General features: G+C 54.6%; 1 protein-coding gene across 1 annotated transcript in view; it reads right to left on the bottom strand.

Moving 5' to 3' along the window:
- CSMD2 (CUB and Sushi multiple domains 2) overlaps positions 1-13,756 on the bottom strand; it is a 292,995-nt gene that overhangs the window by 84,316 nt on the left and 194,923 nt on the right. Inside the window, exons 26-33 of the mRNA XM_071576489.1 lie at positions 11,789-11,991; positions 10,543-10,734; positions 5,199-5,337; positions 4,313-4,500; positions 2,949-3,143; positions 2,287-2,403; positions 1,465-1,578; positions 1,261-1,356 (exon numbers count right to left, since the gene is read on the bottom strand). Of these exons, the coding sequence (XP_071432590.1) occupies positions 1,261-1,356; positions 1,465-1,578; positions 2,287-2,403; positions 2,949-3,143; positions 4,313-4,500; positions 5,199-5,337; positions 10,543-10,734; positions 11,789-11,991 (1,244 nt within the window). The remainder of the gene's footprint in view (positions 1-1,260; positions 1,357-1,464; positions 1,579-2,286; positions 2,404-2,948; positions 3,144-4,312; positions 4,501-5,198; positions 5,338-10,542; positions 10,735-11,788; positions 11,992-13,756) is intronic.

Raw genomic sequence — 13,756 nt, 5'->3', positions numbered from 1 at the left:
TGACCTCATCTCAGAAGGTCATCTCCACCCAGGGAAACCAAAGCATTTGGCAATGGCTTCCCAAAAATTTGGGTTGCCATGTAATGCCAGAGCCTGAGTGGGAAACTCTCTGGGTTTCTCAGCTCCCTCAGCCTCATGGTTATAAAGGACAGTAATTTTAAACAATCTTCTTTGTAACAGAGAGAAAAGGGGGATTTAAGTTGTGATGTTTTCAAGCCCTGTTGGAATTTGCCAGCATTGCTGTTGAGTCCTGGAAATGACAGTCAAAGAAAGAAATGAGTCTGGCAGAGAAGTGTTGGGAAAAACTAATCAAAAAAAAAAAGGCCTATTGCAGAGGAAGAATCCAATTAATATTTTTCTCTGAGTTGCTTTACATTTATTAGTGTTTAATTAATTAGATTCTGGCCAGGCAGATCTGGACCAGGGGTGGCTCTTTCTTATCCTCTTGTTTTCCATAAATGGCTGGAGAGTGTGGAGCTCCTGCAGGAGGGAGGAGGAAATCTCTCCTGATTTCATCAGGACCTTTGCTGTGCTGAACTCTTGGAGATTACAATCAGCCCCACAGCTGGTTTACAGTAATTAGGCTGAAATTCAAGAGAACACCTCTCTAAGATACTCCAAAATCCAAACCATATTTCATTTCCCCCCCTGGGGAAGGCTCAGGTTGTGCCCTTGCCTGGCCCCACTTTGCAGAAGGAGCTTGGTAACCACAGATAACTGCAGGGAGCAGTGGGTGGGAAATATCTCCTGTTTTCCCCCTGCTTTGTGCACCACTTTCTATTTACTCCCATGAAATCCCTGAGTGGGACTTGCCCAGCACAGCACAAGCTGTTCCAGAAGGGATCAAGGGGCAAGAGTTTGACAGCAGGAGACCTGAGGCTGTGACAGGCAGAGAGGGAGGATTTCAGAGCTGCCAGACAAGATTTCAGCTGCTTACACCCAGAAATGTGCTAAAATACCACTGGGAAAAATTGCTGGGGGATAAATCTCCCAATTCCCTGTGTAGCTCCGGGCATGACTCAGTGAGATAGTCCTGATACTAATCCTGGGACGAGGCTGAGTGGGAAGGAAAGGGCTGAATACAAAGTGCCTCCAGGAGCCAGACAGCCCTGCCAGCTCCCTGCTCCCAAAATAACCCCAATCCCCTGGGACATTTCCTGTTCAGAACCCACTGGCACCAACAGCAGCTCAGGACACTTGGGGACATCCCTGTATTTGTGACTGTCACCTCAGGACACCTCCAGAACAAACTGTGCTCACCTTGGTAGACAAAGTGAAAACCTTTGGCTGTGGATTGTCCCTTGGAGCTGAATTTGATGAGGATCTCGTTGGTGGTGGCCAAGGGCAAGGATTCACCTGCATGGGGACAAACAGGACATGGAGGTGGCAGCAGATGGACCGAGCAGGGGCTCAGGGCTGTGCTTTGAAGCTGCTCCTCCCACAGCCTCAGGGCCGTGTTCCTACCTGTGTGGGAGCCCGAGAGGGAGCTGAGGAGCCGGGACTGCTGTGTGGGGCCATCGTGGACCTCCACGACGTCGTTGAGGGCCGTCTGGAAGAAGGCGAACTGCCCGAAGACCACTGGGGACAGAGGGAGGGGAGGTGGCAGGAGACACACTGCTGTCCCCCTGCTGTCCCCACTGCCATCCCCCCTGCTGTCCCACTGCCATCCCCCCTGCTGTCCCACTGCCATCCCCTCTGCTTGTCCCCCTGCTGTCCCCACTGCCATCCCCCCTGCTGTCCCCACTGCCATCCCCCCTACTGTCCCACTGCTGTCCCCCCTGCTGTCCCCCTGCTGTCCCCACTGCCATCCCCCCTGCTGTCCCCCTGCTGTCCCCACTGCCATCCCCCCTACTGTCCCACTGCCATCCCCCCTGCAGTCCCACTGCCATCCCCCCTGCAGTCCCACTGCCATCCCCCCTACTGTCCCACTGCCATCCCCCCTGATGTCCCACTGCCATCCCCCCTGCTGTCCCCCCTGCCATCCCCCCTGCTGTCCTCACTGCCATCCCCCCTGCTGTCCCCCCTACTGTCCCCCTGCTGTCCCACTGCCATCCCCCCTACTGTCCCCCTGCTGTCCTCACTGCCATCCCCCCCCCCGCCATCCCCCCTACTGTCCCCCCTGCTGTCCCCATTGAACTCTTGGGCAGGAAATGCTTCCTAAGTGCAGTAACTCCTCCCCAGGGGTCTCTGCTCTTTCACACACTCATTTCCCTGCTTTGCTCCAACCCCACAGACCAAAGCAGAGCTGCAGAGCCCAGCAGAGCCCCCCTGCCCCCTGGCACATACCATAGTCCTTGGGCACCACGATGGAGTAGAGGCAGGTCTGGCCAGAGCTGTAGTTCTGGGGGTAGTTTGGGGACAGGACGACGCCGTCAGAGCCCGTGTACTGACCCCCACAGGGCGCTGCAAGGACAGGGACAGGGTCATTCCTCAGCCTGGCACACCAGCCTGGCACACAGCCCCCCTGCCCTTCCTGTGGGCATTACCTGTGCAGGTGGGTTGGGGTTTGGTGCCAGCAAACCCTTCTCCCTCCCCTGCCATTGCCTCCCCATGGGCATTACCTGTGCAGGTGGGTCAGGGTTTGTCACAGACCCCTCTCCCTGCCCTCCCCATGGGCATTACAGGGTTTGGTGCCAGCGGACCCCTCTCCCTGCCCTCCCCATGGGCATTACAGGGTTTGGTGCCAGCAGACCCCTCTCCCTGCCCTCCCCGTGGGCATTACAGGGTTTGGTGCCAGCAGACCCTTCTCCCTCCCCTGCCATTGCCTCCCCATGGGCATTACCTGTGCAGGTGGGTCAGGGTTTGTCACAGACCCCTCTCCCTGCCCTCCCCGTGGGCATTACAGGGTTTGGTACCAGCAGACCCCTCTCCCTGTCCTGCCCTCCCCGTGGGCATTACAGGGTTTGGTGCCAGCAGACCCCTCTCCCTGCCCTCCCCGTGGGCATTACCTGTGCAGGTGGGTCGGGGCTGGTTCCAGGTGGGTTTCCCATCCCCTCCCATGGTGCAGGTGAGGGTGGGGCTGCCCTGGATGGCATAGCCCCCGTGGCAGTAGTAGGTGACAGAGGAGCCCAGCTTGAGGTCGGTGCCCACGCGGGTGCCATTCCGGACGGTGCCAGGGTCAAAGCAGGACTCCCGTGGGTTCTCTGTGGAGACAACCCCAGAGCTTGGGTGGGCTCACAGAGTGACTCACTTACATTGGTTTTTTTCAGGCTTTTTTCACCTGGGAATCCCATGGGAGGGTATCCCAAAGACAGTGCCATGTGCCAGGCTGCAGCTCTCTGGGGCTGGTCCAGACCCTGCTCTGGTGGGCAGAGTCAGCCCAGGGGCACTGGGAGAGGGAGGGTTCCAGCCCACCCATGGATTTACAGGGACCCCAAATCCAATCAACGAGGCAAAGTGTTGATTTCACAGAATCCCAGAGGTTGTAAAGACCTCTGAGATCAGAGCCCACCCTGTGCCCGATGCCCACCTTGGAAAAGCCCTCCCAGCCCATGGAGCCCACCCTGTGCCCGATGCTCACCTTGGAAAAGCCCTCCCAGCCCAAGGAGCCCACCCTGTGCCTGATGCCCACCTTGGCACCTCTGGAGCTCGGGGGGTGCCCTTTGGGGTGCCCACACCCCAAATAAACGGGGACTCAAAAAGAGTCTTAGCGAGTTATTTTGTGCCTTTTGGGCATCGCTGGGAAGGAGCAAAGGAGGAGTCCCAATGGGGGCGTGGCCATGCAAAGCAGATAATGAATATTCATCAAGTGAGACTCCTAATGAACGTGTAATTAACAGCCCTGTCCCTCTGCCCATTGGAGGAGCTTTACCCCCAATACCCAGCGTGGTGAAGAGAGGAGGATGCCCCTTTTTGAACACCTGCAAACTGCTGGTAAGGAGTTTGTTTCTGCTGCTTTACAGTCTCACAGGCCAGGTGTGCCCAGCCAGGTGTGCCCAGGCAGGTGGTGCCCATCTAGGTGTGCCCAGCTCAGGTGTGTCCAGCCCAGGTGTGCCTAGGCAGGTGTGCCCAGCCCAGGTGTGCCTAGGCAGGTGGTGCCCATCTAGCTGTGCCCAGGCAGGTGGCCCACTCAGGTGTTCCCAGCCAGGTGTGCCTGGGCAGGTGTGCCCACCCAGCTGTGCCCACCTAGCAGTGCCCACCCAGTTGTGCTCACCCAGCCAGCCATGCCCAGCCAGCCATAGCCAGGCAGGTGTGCCCAGCCAGCCATAGCCATCCAGCCACGCCCAGGCAGGTGTGCCCAGACTAGGTGTGCCCAACCAGCCCGGTGCCCATCCCGGTGCCCAGCCCGTGCCCAGCCCGTGCCCAGGCTCACCCGAGTACTGGATGGCGAAGCCGGCGTTGCTGACGGAGGCGTCGCTGCGGAAGGCCAGGAAGAGGCTGTTGCTGCTGCTCTCGATGCGCGCGGGCACGTGGGAGCCGTAGAAGCTGCCGATGAGGGGGCTCAGCGAGTCGGGCCCGTCGTAGATGTGCAGGAAGTCATAGCCAGGCTCCAGGCTGAAGCTGCAGAACCGAGAGAGCAGAGGGTGGGCAGCTCCTGCTGGGCTGGACAGCCACTGCTGCTGCCCCCAGACAGCTCCTCAGCCAAGCACAAGGGGGTCCTGCCCACATCCCATGGGAGGAACCCATCCCACATGAGGAATCCACCCCATGGGAGGAATCCATCCCACATGAGAAACCCATCCCACATGAGAAACCCATCCCACATGAGGAATCCATCCCACATGAGGAATCTACTCCATGAGAGGAATCCACCCTGTGGAAGGAATCCATTCCATTGGAGGAATCCATCCCATGGAAGGAACCCATCCCTTGGGAGGAATCAATCCCATGGAAGGAATCAATCCCATGGAAGGAACCCATCCCATGGGAGGAACCCATCCCATGGAAGGAACTCCTCCCATGGGAGGAACCCATCCCTTGGGAAGAACCCATCCCATGGAAGGAACCCATCCCTTGGGATTTATCCATGTGCTGCACCATGTCATGTTCTGACAAACCTGTGCATGTCCAAGAGCTGGAACATTAACAGCTTCCCCAAAGGAATGTTTGGGAGCAGATTGTCCTGGGATACGGGGCCATCCTACCACATCTGCTCTGGTTCCTCCCCAGAGGGTTGTGCAGCCCCAGCTCCCCTTCCCCTGGTGCCCCTCCCTGCCCCCAGGGTGGCCCCGGGGTGGCCCCACGCTCTGGGCACTCACATGTTGAACACCAGGGCGATGACGTAGTCGGGAGACACCGTCAGCTTCCAGTCGCACTCCTTGCCCGGGGGGTAGGGCTGGGGGTACTGCGGGGACAGGATCAGCCCTGCAGGGCCTGTCAGGACCCCTCCACAGGGAGCTGGGGACAACAAAGGGGAGGCTCGGGGTCAGAGGAACTCCAGGAACAGCAGATGAGATGCAGGAGAAGAAAACCAGGGAGAGATGATGGGGCAGAGGGCCAGCTGCAAGGCTGAGACTGAGATATCCCAGAATATCCCAAGCTGGAAGGGACCCACAGGATTGTCCAACAGCAGGACAAGAGGGCACAGCTCAAGCTCTGCCAGGGGAGGTTTAGGTTGGAGATCAGAAAGAAATTCTTCACACAGAGAGTGCTCAGGGATTGGAATGGGCTGCCCAGAGAGGGGGTGGATTCCCCATCCCTGGAGGTTTTTCAGCTGAGCTTGGCTGTGGCACTGAGTGCCATGATCTGGTAAAGGGACTGGAGTTGGACCAAGGGTTGGACTTGATGATCTCAGAGGTCTCTTCCAACCCAAGTGAGAAGAGAAGAGCAACGAGGCTGGAGAAGGGACTGGAGCACAAGTGCTGTGGGGAGAGGCTGAGGGAGCTGGGGGTGTTCAGCCTGGAGAAGAGGAGGCTCAGAGGTGACCTCAGCACTGTCTGGAACTGCCTGAAGGGAAGTTCTGGCCAGCTGGGGGTTGGTCTCTTCTCCCAGGCACTCAGCAATAGGACAAGGGGGCACGATGGGCTCAAGCTCTGCCAGGGGAAATTGAAGTTGGAGATGAGAAAAAAATTCTTTGCAGAGAGAGTGCTCAGGGATTGGAATGGGCTGCCCAGAGAGGGGGTGGATTCCCCATCCCTGGAGGTTTTTCAGCTGAGCTTGGCCGTGGCACTGAGTGCCATGATCTGGTAAAGGGACTGGAGCTGGACCAAGGGTTGGACTTGATAATCTCGGAGGTCTTTTCCAACCCAATCCATTCTGTGATTCTGTGGATGTGGCACTGAGTGAGAATCCACCACATCTTGATCCAACCCTACTGTGATCACCAGCCCAGGGCACTCTGTGCCCTGGGCTGGTGATCACAGTGGGGTTGGATCAAGGGTTGGACTTGATGATCTTGGAGGTCTCTTCCAACCCAACACATTCTGTGATTCTCTGATTGTGGATTTCCCATCCCTGGAGGTTTTTCAGCTGAGCTTGGCCGTGGCACTGAGTGCCATGATCTGGTAAAGGGACTGGAGTTGGACCAAGGGTTGGACTTGCTGATCTCAGAGGTCTCTTCCAACCCAACTGATTCTCTGATTCTGTGATTACTGAAGTCCAGCTCCTGTCTCAGGAGGCTGTGGTGGCTCCTACCCAGCTGAGGGCTCTGTTATCCCACACACAGAGCTGTGGGTGCCATTCCAGCCCCCCTGAGATCTCTAAGTGAGGAACCACAAGGACAGAGAGATGTTTGATGCCTTCCTGTCCTGTTTCTTTAGGCAACCCCCAGTCCCAGTCTGGTTGCCCACCAAGTCCAAACAGGTTGTCTGGGCTTAATGGCTCATCCATGTTCATTCCAGTTACCAGCAAATTAAGTGTCAAGCTGATTGAAAAGCCAATTACTACTTTTTGAAGGCTGAAAGAGCCTTCTCCTGTTCCACTCTGGCAAACAGGAGTGGTTTGTGGCTGTCAGCCCCTCTGCGGTCTCTTCAGCAGAGTCGGGGCTCTAAGATTCCCCCATGGCTCAGATCCCTCCTCCCAGATTTGGGATGGGGTGAGAGGGAGGGGAGGACAGCCTGGGTTAAACTCGGGGGTCTGACACCAGCCTACACCACAAAGAGTGGAGAATGGGCTGGGCTGGGGCAAAAATGATGAAACAAATGTAGGAAGGACCTTCCATGAAGGAGTGTGGGCTTTCATATTTGTATATTTTTATCTTGTGGGTTTTTAGAAAGCCTGTAAATGCAGAAGGGTCTCCAGACAGCAGGTAAAACACAGCAGGGTTGGTCCAAAAAGATCCCAGCAGAGATTAAACCAGAGACCTCCTTCCAAAGCCCCAGAAACAACTTCTTCAGCCAAGCCCAGTCACAGGCATGGAGAGCTGCTATTCCTTTGGGAAAGCCAAGGAAATCCCAGCACAGACATGGAGAGCTGCTATTCCTTTGGGAAAGCCAAGGAAATCCCAGCACAGACATGGAGAGCTGCTATTCCTTTGGGAAAGCCAAGGAAATCCCAGCACAGACATGGAGAGCTGCTATTCCTTTGGGAAAGCCAAGGAAATCCCAGCACAGACATGGAGAGCTGCTATTCCTTTGGGAAAGCCAAGGAAATCCCAGCACAGCCATGAAGGACTGGGCTGAAGGTCACCCAGAAACACCTTGGAAGGACCTCAAGCACCTATTCTGTGTCCCTCAACCTGCACTTGAACCCCAAGGCTGCTTTCCCCTTCCACTGGGGGAAAACTCAGAGGAAACTGCACTCTAAGGACTCATTTTTGAAAAGCCTGAAGGAGATGAGTGTTCAACACCCCCCTGATTGCTTTGAAAATCCCACCCATGGTCTCCAGAGGGTTCCAGGCAGAGCTGGGCCCTGCCACTGCTGTTTGCAGTTGGCCAGGAGACAAACTTCAAACAGCCCAAAGCTCCTGGGGCTGTTCCTGCTGAGGTTCCTGTTCAGCCCACGTTGCTCAGGGACTGAGGAAGCTGCACCAGCAAGATGTGAAAATCCATTTGAAATGCCAAACATGTCGAATCCAAGCCCTAAATTTAACACAGTTTCCCAGTTCAGCTCCAAGCAGGCAGCCTGGCCCTCAGCTACTGTGCAACTGCTGTTTGCCCACTGATTATTCCTCCAAACCCTTTGTCACTGAAGGAGCAAGATGTTGTTTTCAGCTTTTCTCACAGAGTTTATGACTCCAAGTCAAACTGGAGCTGCCCTGTGGGAATTCATCTGGCTCCAAGATTGAGGCTGCATTTCTCTGCAAAGAACTGAGTTCAGCTTCTGCTGGGAAAACTCCCCAGGAAGATGAAGAGATGGGCAGGACACCCACCAGCCTGATTGAGTTACAGCCCTGGGAAGATGGAAAGCTCTGGCTCTGGGAGGCTGCAAAGGTGCCACAATCCATCCAGACAGGGATTCAGAACCAGAGTCCTCCTGCAGCACCAACCCTGGGCATGCTGGACGTGCCAAGCTGGCATTAAATCTGAGGTTAGAAACTGAATTAATTGCTTTTTCTTGCTTGGGATAACAGTGTCTAAACAGGACTGAAGGTTGCAGGTAAGTCATCTGTGGCTGGCATTTAATTGGCCAGTAAATTTGGTGTTTAATGTGCTTGGCATGACTGGTTTTTTTTATATGTGCTGAACTCATTAGAAAGAATCACTTTTATGAGCATCCTTTATGAAATTCCTTTCTGAGCTCATAGAAAATGTCAGAAAGTCCTTTCTCGTGACAGAACTGGCTATTTCCTCATGCAGAAATTATTCAGCCCTGCCCCCAGCCCTCTGTACCAACCTGAGTGTTAAAGAAGCCTTTAATTAGGCCTTGTCAGGTTAAATATTATCCCTTGCACTGCTCTGTGTGTTGGGATCTCCAGAGGCAGCCACAGCCTCACTGTCCCAGACAGAAACTTGTCTGAGACACAAACCCTTTGATTCCTGAACCCAGGTGGGGCTCAGCCCCTCCAGATGGGCAGGGAATGCAGTGGGAGGAGGGAGGTGGGAGGATTATAAAGGTTTTTTGAATGATGAAGCTCCAGGTGATAGTGGAGTGGTACCTCCTTGTACAGCTGGGAACAGCCAAGGGTAATTAAAGCTGTGAGAAAACTGGCAAGATAAATAAAACAAAGTGAGGTAAGAGGAGACTGGACAGAAACAAACACAGGAATAGAATGTGTGTGGATAAATTTCTCATGAAACAAGAGTACATCTGGACAGTGAGTAACATCCAATTAGAAGCTGTAATAAAGTTTATAGAAACTATTATAAACCTGTGAAAACTGACCATGGGTGGGATTGAGAAAATACATTGTGTGACTTGTAGGGAGAGAGGAGGCTCCTTTTTTCTTTCTTTTTTCCTTCTTCATGTTCTTTTTGCTGTAATACAATAAACTGGGCACAGAGTGGCTGGAGAGCAGAAAGGGACCTGGGGGGACTGAGGGACAGGAAGCTCAACAGGAGCCAACAGTGTGCCCAGGTGGCCAAGAAGGCCAATGGGATCCTGGCCTGGATCAGGAATAGCAGGGCCAGCAGGCCCAGAGCAGTGACCCTTCCCCTGGACTCTGCCTTGGGGAGGCCACACCTTGAGTGTTGTGTTCAGTTCTGGGCCCCTCAGTTGAGGAAAGAGATTGAGGGGCTGGAGCGGGGCCAGAGAAGAGCAACGAGGCTGGAGAAGGGACTGGGTGTGGCACTGAGTGTCCTCTGAAACACCTCCAGGGACAGAGAATCCAACATGTCTTGATCCAACCCCACTGTGAGCAGGGACAGAGAATCCAACATGTCTTGATCCAACCCCACTGTGAGCAGGGACAGAGAATCCAACATGTCTTGATCCAACCCCACTGTGATCACCAGCCCAGGGCACTCTGTGCCCTGGGCTGGTGATCACAGTGGGGTTGGATCAAGGGTTGGTGATCTCAGAGGTCTCTTCCAACCCAAATGAGAAGAGCAACGAGGCTGGAGAAGGGACTGGAGCACAAGTGCTGTGGGGAGAGGCTGAGGGAGCTGGGGGTGTTCAGCCTGAAGAAGAGGAGGCTCAGAGGTGACCTCAGCACTGTCTGGAACTGCCTGAAGGGAAGTTCTGACCATCTGGGGGTTGGTCTCTTCTCCCAGGCACTCAGCAATAGGACAAGGGGGCACGATGGGCTCAAGCTCTGCCAGAGGAAATTGAAGTTGGAGATCAGAAGAAAATCCTTTCCAGAGAGAGTGCTCAGGGATTGGAATGGGCTGCCCAGAGAGGGGGTGGATTCCCCATCCCTGGAGGTTTTTCAGCTGAGCTTGGCCGTGGCACTGAGTGCCATGATCTGGTAAAGGGACTGGAGTTGGACCAAGGGTTGGACTTGATGATCTGGGAGGTCTTTTCCAACCCAATCCATTCTATGATTCTGTGGATGTGGCACTGAGTGAGAATCCACCACATCTTGATCCAACCCCACTGTGATCACCAGCCCAGGGCACTCTGTGCCCTGGGCTGGTGATCACAGTGAGGTTGGATCAAGGGTTGGACTTGATGATCTTGGAGGTCTCTTCCAACCTAATCCATTCTGTGATTCTGTGAACTGTGGTGTGTGGGACACCTGCAACCTGTGCCCCTTTTTGTACCCCATGATAGGAGCTGTGTCCATACCTGTGCAGGAAGGAGGGTCTGGCTGCCAGAAGAACCTGTTCTCCACCTGCACACAGGTGATTTGGGGCTCCCCTTGCAGGGCATAGCCAGGGTTGCACTGGAAGGTGATGGTGTCTCCTGCCTCTCTGCTGTCCCCACTGCGGCTCCCGTTCTGGGGGATCCCGGGGTCGTTGCAGGACGTGGCCGTGGAAACTGCAGAGTACAGAAAAAGAGATGAACTTATTCCCTATAAGGCTTGGAGTGTGTAAATGTATTTATTTACCACAAGGCTTAAAGCACCAGTTGGACTCAGACTGTCCTCACACACATATCCAAGCCATGACTTATCCCCCAGCCCTCCCCTCCTCCAGTACCAGTAAAGTTCCACACACACGAAAACTGGCTCTTCCTTTGCTCTGAGCATCTGCCACTCCAGCTGGAAAGGGCTCTGGGGAGCAGCAGGTTCAAGAGCACTCCACAGAGGGCAGGGCTGCTGTACAGTGGTGCACATCCAGGTTTACTCAGTGAGCCCAGACACCCACTGATCCTTCATGGCAGTTTTGCAGAATTCTGTGCCAGGCACAGGCTGCAAACCCCAATAATCCACCAGCACTTTTCACTTCCCCTGAGTGGCACAGGAATTTATCCTTAAAACCTGTGAAACATCAAACCTGACCTTGCAGAATTGCCTGTGTCTCCCTGCCAGACTTGTTGCTGCATCTCTGAGGTGTGAGATGTCCCTCTGAGCTCCCTCCCAGGCAGCACAACTTCCCTGCCCCCTGAGCTCAGGGTCTGGCAGCACCACAACTCCTGCCCAGCAGTCAAGAAGTTGTGCAAAGCTTATATCCCTCATTAAAGCTGCTCAGATCCAAACTGTTCACTCCTGAGCTCAGGCCTGGCTACTTAGTCACACCTGGTGAACAAAGGCTTGGAGCAGGAGCAGGCAATAAAGCCCAGCTCCATATCAGGCAGCAGAGCTGAGCTGATTTCCTGCTAAGTTGATGAGAGTCTGTTACACTCAGGCAGTTCAGAGGAAGCTGCTCCTCAAAGAGCCAGAGGAAATCCCTCTCTTTCTGTGCAGCTCAAGATAAGCAAGTCACCAGCCCAGTCTGGTCCTTCCTAGCGGGATGAGACACAAGTCTGGCAAAAAAAAAAAGAAAAAAAAAAGGGGGTGGCACAACTGTGCTGGTGGCACAAAACTCTCCTCATGTCCTGGGCATCCCAGAAGGTCTGAAATCCATCAGAAAGCCCCAGCCAAGCTGCCCACCTGAAAACTGGATGGCAAAGCCCTGCTTGCTGGTGAAGAAGTCGGTGTTGAACTGCAGGATGAGGGAGCTGAAGGTGCTGTGGATGTCCCCAGGCAGTTCTGAGCCACTGAGCTCCCTGAGCAGCAGCCCCTTCTCCACGGGCCCGTCCCAGATCCGCAGCACGTCGTGGAACTCCTCCGTGTGGAACACCATGAAGTGCAGCCTGTGGGGCACAATGACCTGCAGGTCACACCACAGGCAGCTCTGCCCCTTGGCTGGAGGGTTAGGGATGGGATGGGTACCAGTTTAGCCCACAAGGAATGTGTTCCCTCATCCACAGCTCAGCTTGGAATAAATTCTTCAGTTCTTTACCCAACTTTGTGTATAAACCCCAACTCCTCCCTAATAAATCACATCCATAAACCAAACCCAACTGTCCTCTGAGAAACTGGGTCCTTTCTGAGCAGCTCTGGAACTGGGTCCTCTCCTGAGCAAACAAAATCACTGATCCCTCCTAAAGATGAACAGGAACAAGGTCAGGGTCCAAAAGCCCATGGTGGGCAGTGAAAATGTCCCTGGCCAGAAGATCCTGTTGGTTTTACAAGCAGAGGAGTGGAAGGTGTCCCTGTCCAGGGCAGGGGTGGGATGGGATGGCCTTTAAGGTCCCTTCCCACCCAAATAATTAGTCTGTGGTTTCACTGAGCTCTGTAACAGATAAACACAGAAGTGCTGAGAAACTTCTTCTAAAAAGAGAATTAGCAGAAAATGTGCTGAGGTCCCTTCCAATCAAACACTGCCCATGTCCACCCAAGTCACACCCTGTCCCTGCACTGCTCTCAGCAACAACCTTGGCTGTCCTCTGGCCTTCTTGGTGTCCTGCAAGGCCCAGCTCCCTGCCAAGAGCCAAATCTCCTGAGAAGAGCATTGCTTGGTGTCACCCGCACTCACAGCAGAGAATTTGCTCTAATCCTTTGTATTGGGGGGGAAAGGAAAGGGAACAATCAACACCACTCTTAATTAGAGCAGCAACAGGCTGGAAACAGGTCTGACCATCCCCAAGGGTGCAGTGATGGATCAGGGATTGGTCCCTTCCACTTCTGTCCTTAAAATGCCACGTGAGGAGGAAACATTTCATTGCTCCTGTTTGTCCCTGCCCCCTGTCACGGGGGGACAGACCCTCTGACAGCACAAAATCAGGGAACTGGAGCCACCCCGCTGTGAAATGGGGACAGAAACCCATAAACTGAGCAAACCTGCCCCAGATAAACCCAGCAGGCACTGGGCTGAAACCCCTGACAGTGCACAGAGGGAACCAGGGAAGCAGCCACTTGGCTGTTCTCCCATTTATCCAGGGCAAACATAAATAAATCAGGCAGAACCATAAAAGAGGGGAGGGAAACAAGCCCCACTGCAACAGACTCAGCAACAAAACGATGCCCAGAGAACCTGGGAGGGAGGGAGCAGGAGAGCTGAGTCATAAATCTGCCAAGCAGAGACCTTGAGCAAAGAGAACTGAGGGCAGAGAGAGGGGAGGCACAGAGGGTGGTGCTGAACTGCCCTCGTCGGGCTCATCACGTTTGGGCTTGGGCAAACTGGGCTCAGGGAGCCAGAACTGGCAGAGCAACCTCAGTGCTGGAGTCCTTGGTGCCAGGGAGATGTGCCAGAGCCTGGCCTGGGGCAGGGGGACACCCTGGCACTGCCAGCAGTGCTGCCCTGAAGCCCCCAGTGCCACCCCTTGCCAGGGGGAGAGCACAGCACCATGCCAAGGGAAGCCAGGCACAAGTGGGCAGTGCCAGTCAGTCCTGGGCACTGTTAGAACAGATTTTACTGAGAAAACTGGTGTGCTTTGGGGCAAACCCTCCTCTCCTACAGCCACAGTGGGCTGAGGTTCTCCCAGCCTGACTCTGCTCCCAGCAGGGAGATCCAGAGCTGCTGGTTGAGCAGATAAAGTGGAGGGAAGAGTTTTCTCCTTGTGCTCTGACAGTCCC

This window comes from Pithys albifrons, chromosome 24 (genome assembly GCF_047495875.1).
Source record: "Pithys albifrons albifrons isolate INPA30051 chromosome 24, PitAlb_v1, whole genome shotgun sequence".
Classification (NCBI taxonomy): domain Eukaryota; kingdom Metazoa; phylum Chordata; class Aves; order Passeriformes; family Thamnophilidae; genus Pithys; species Pithys albifrons.
The sequence above is the reverse complement of the archived record's forward strand: the minus strand, read 5'-3'. Positions and strand labels throughout refer to the sequence as shown.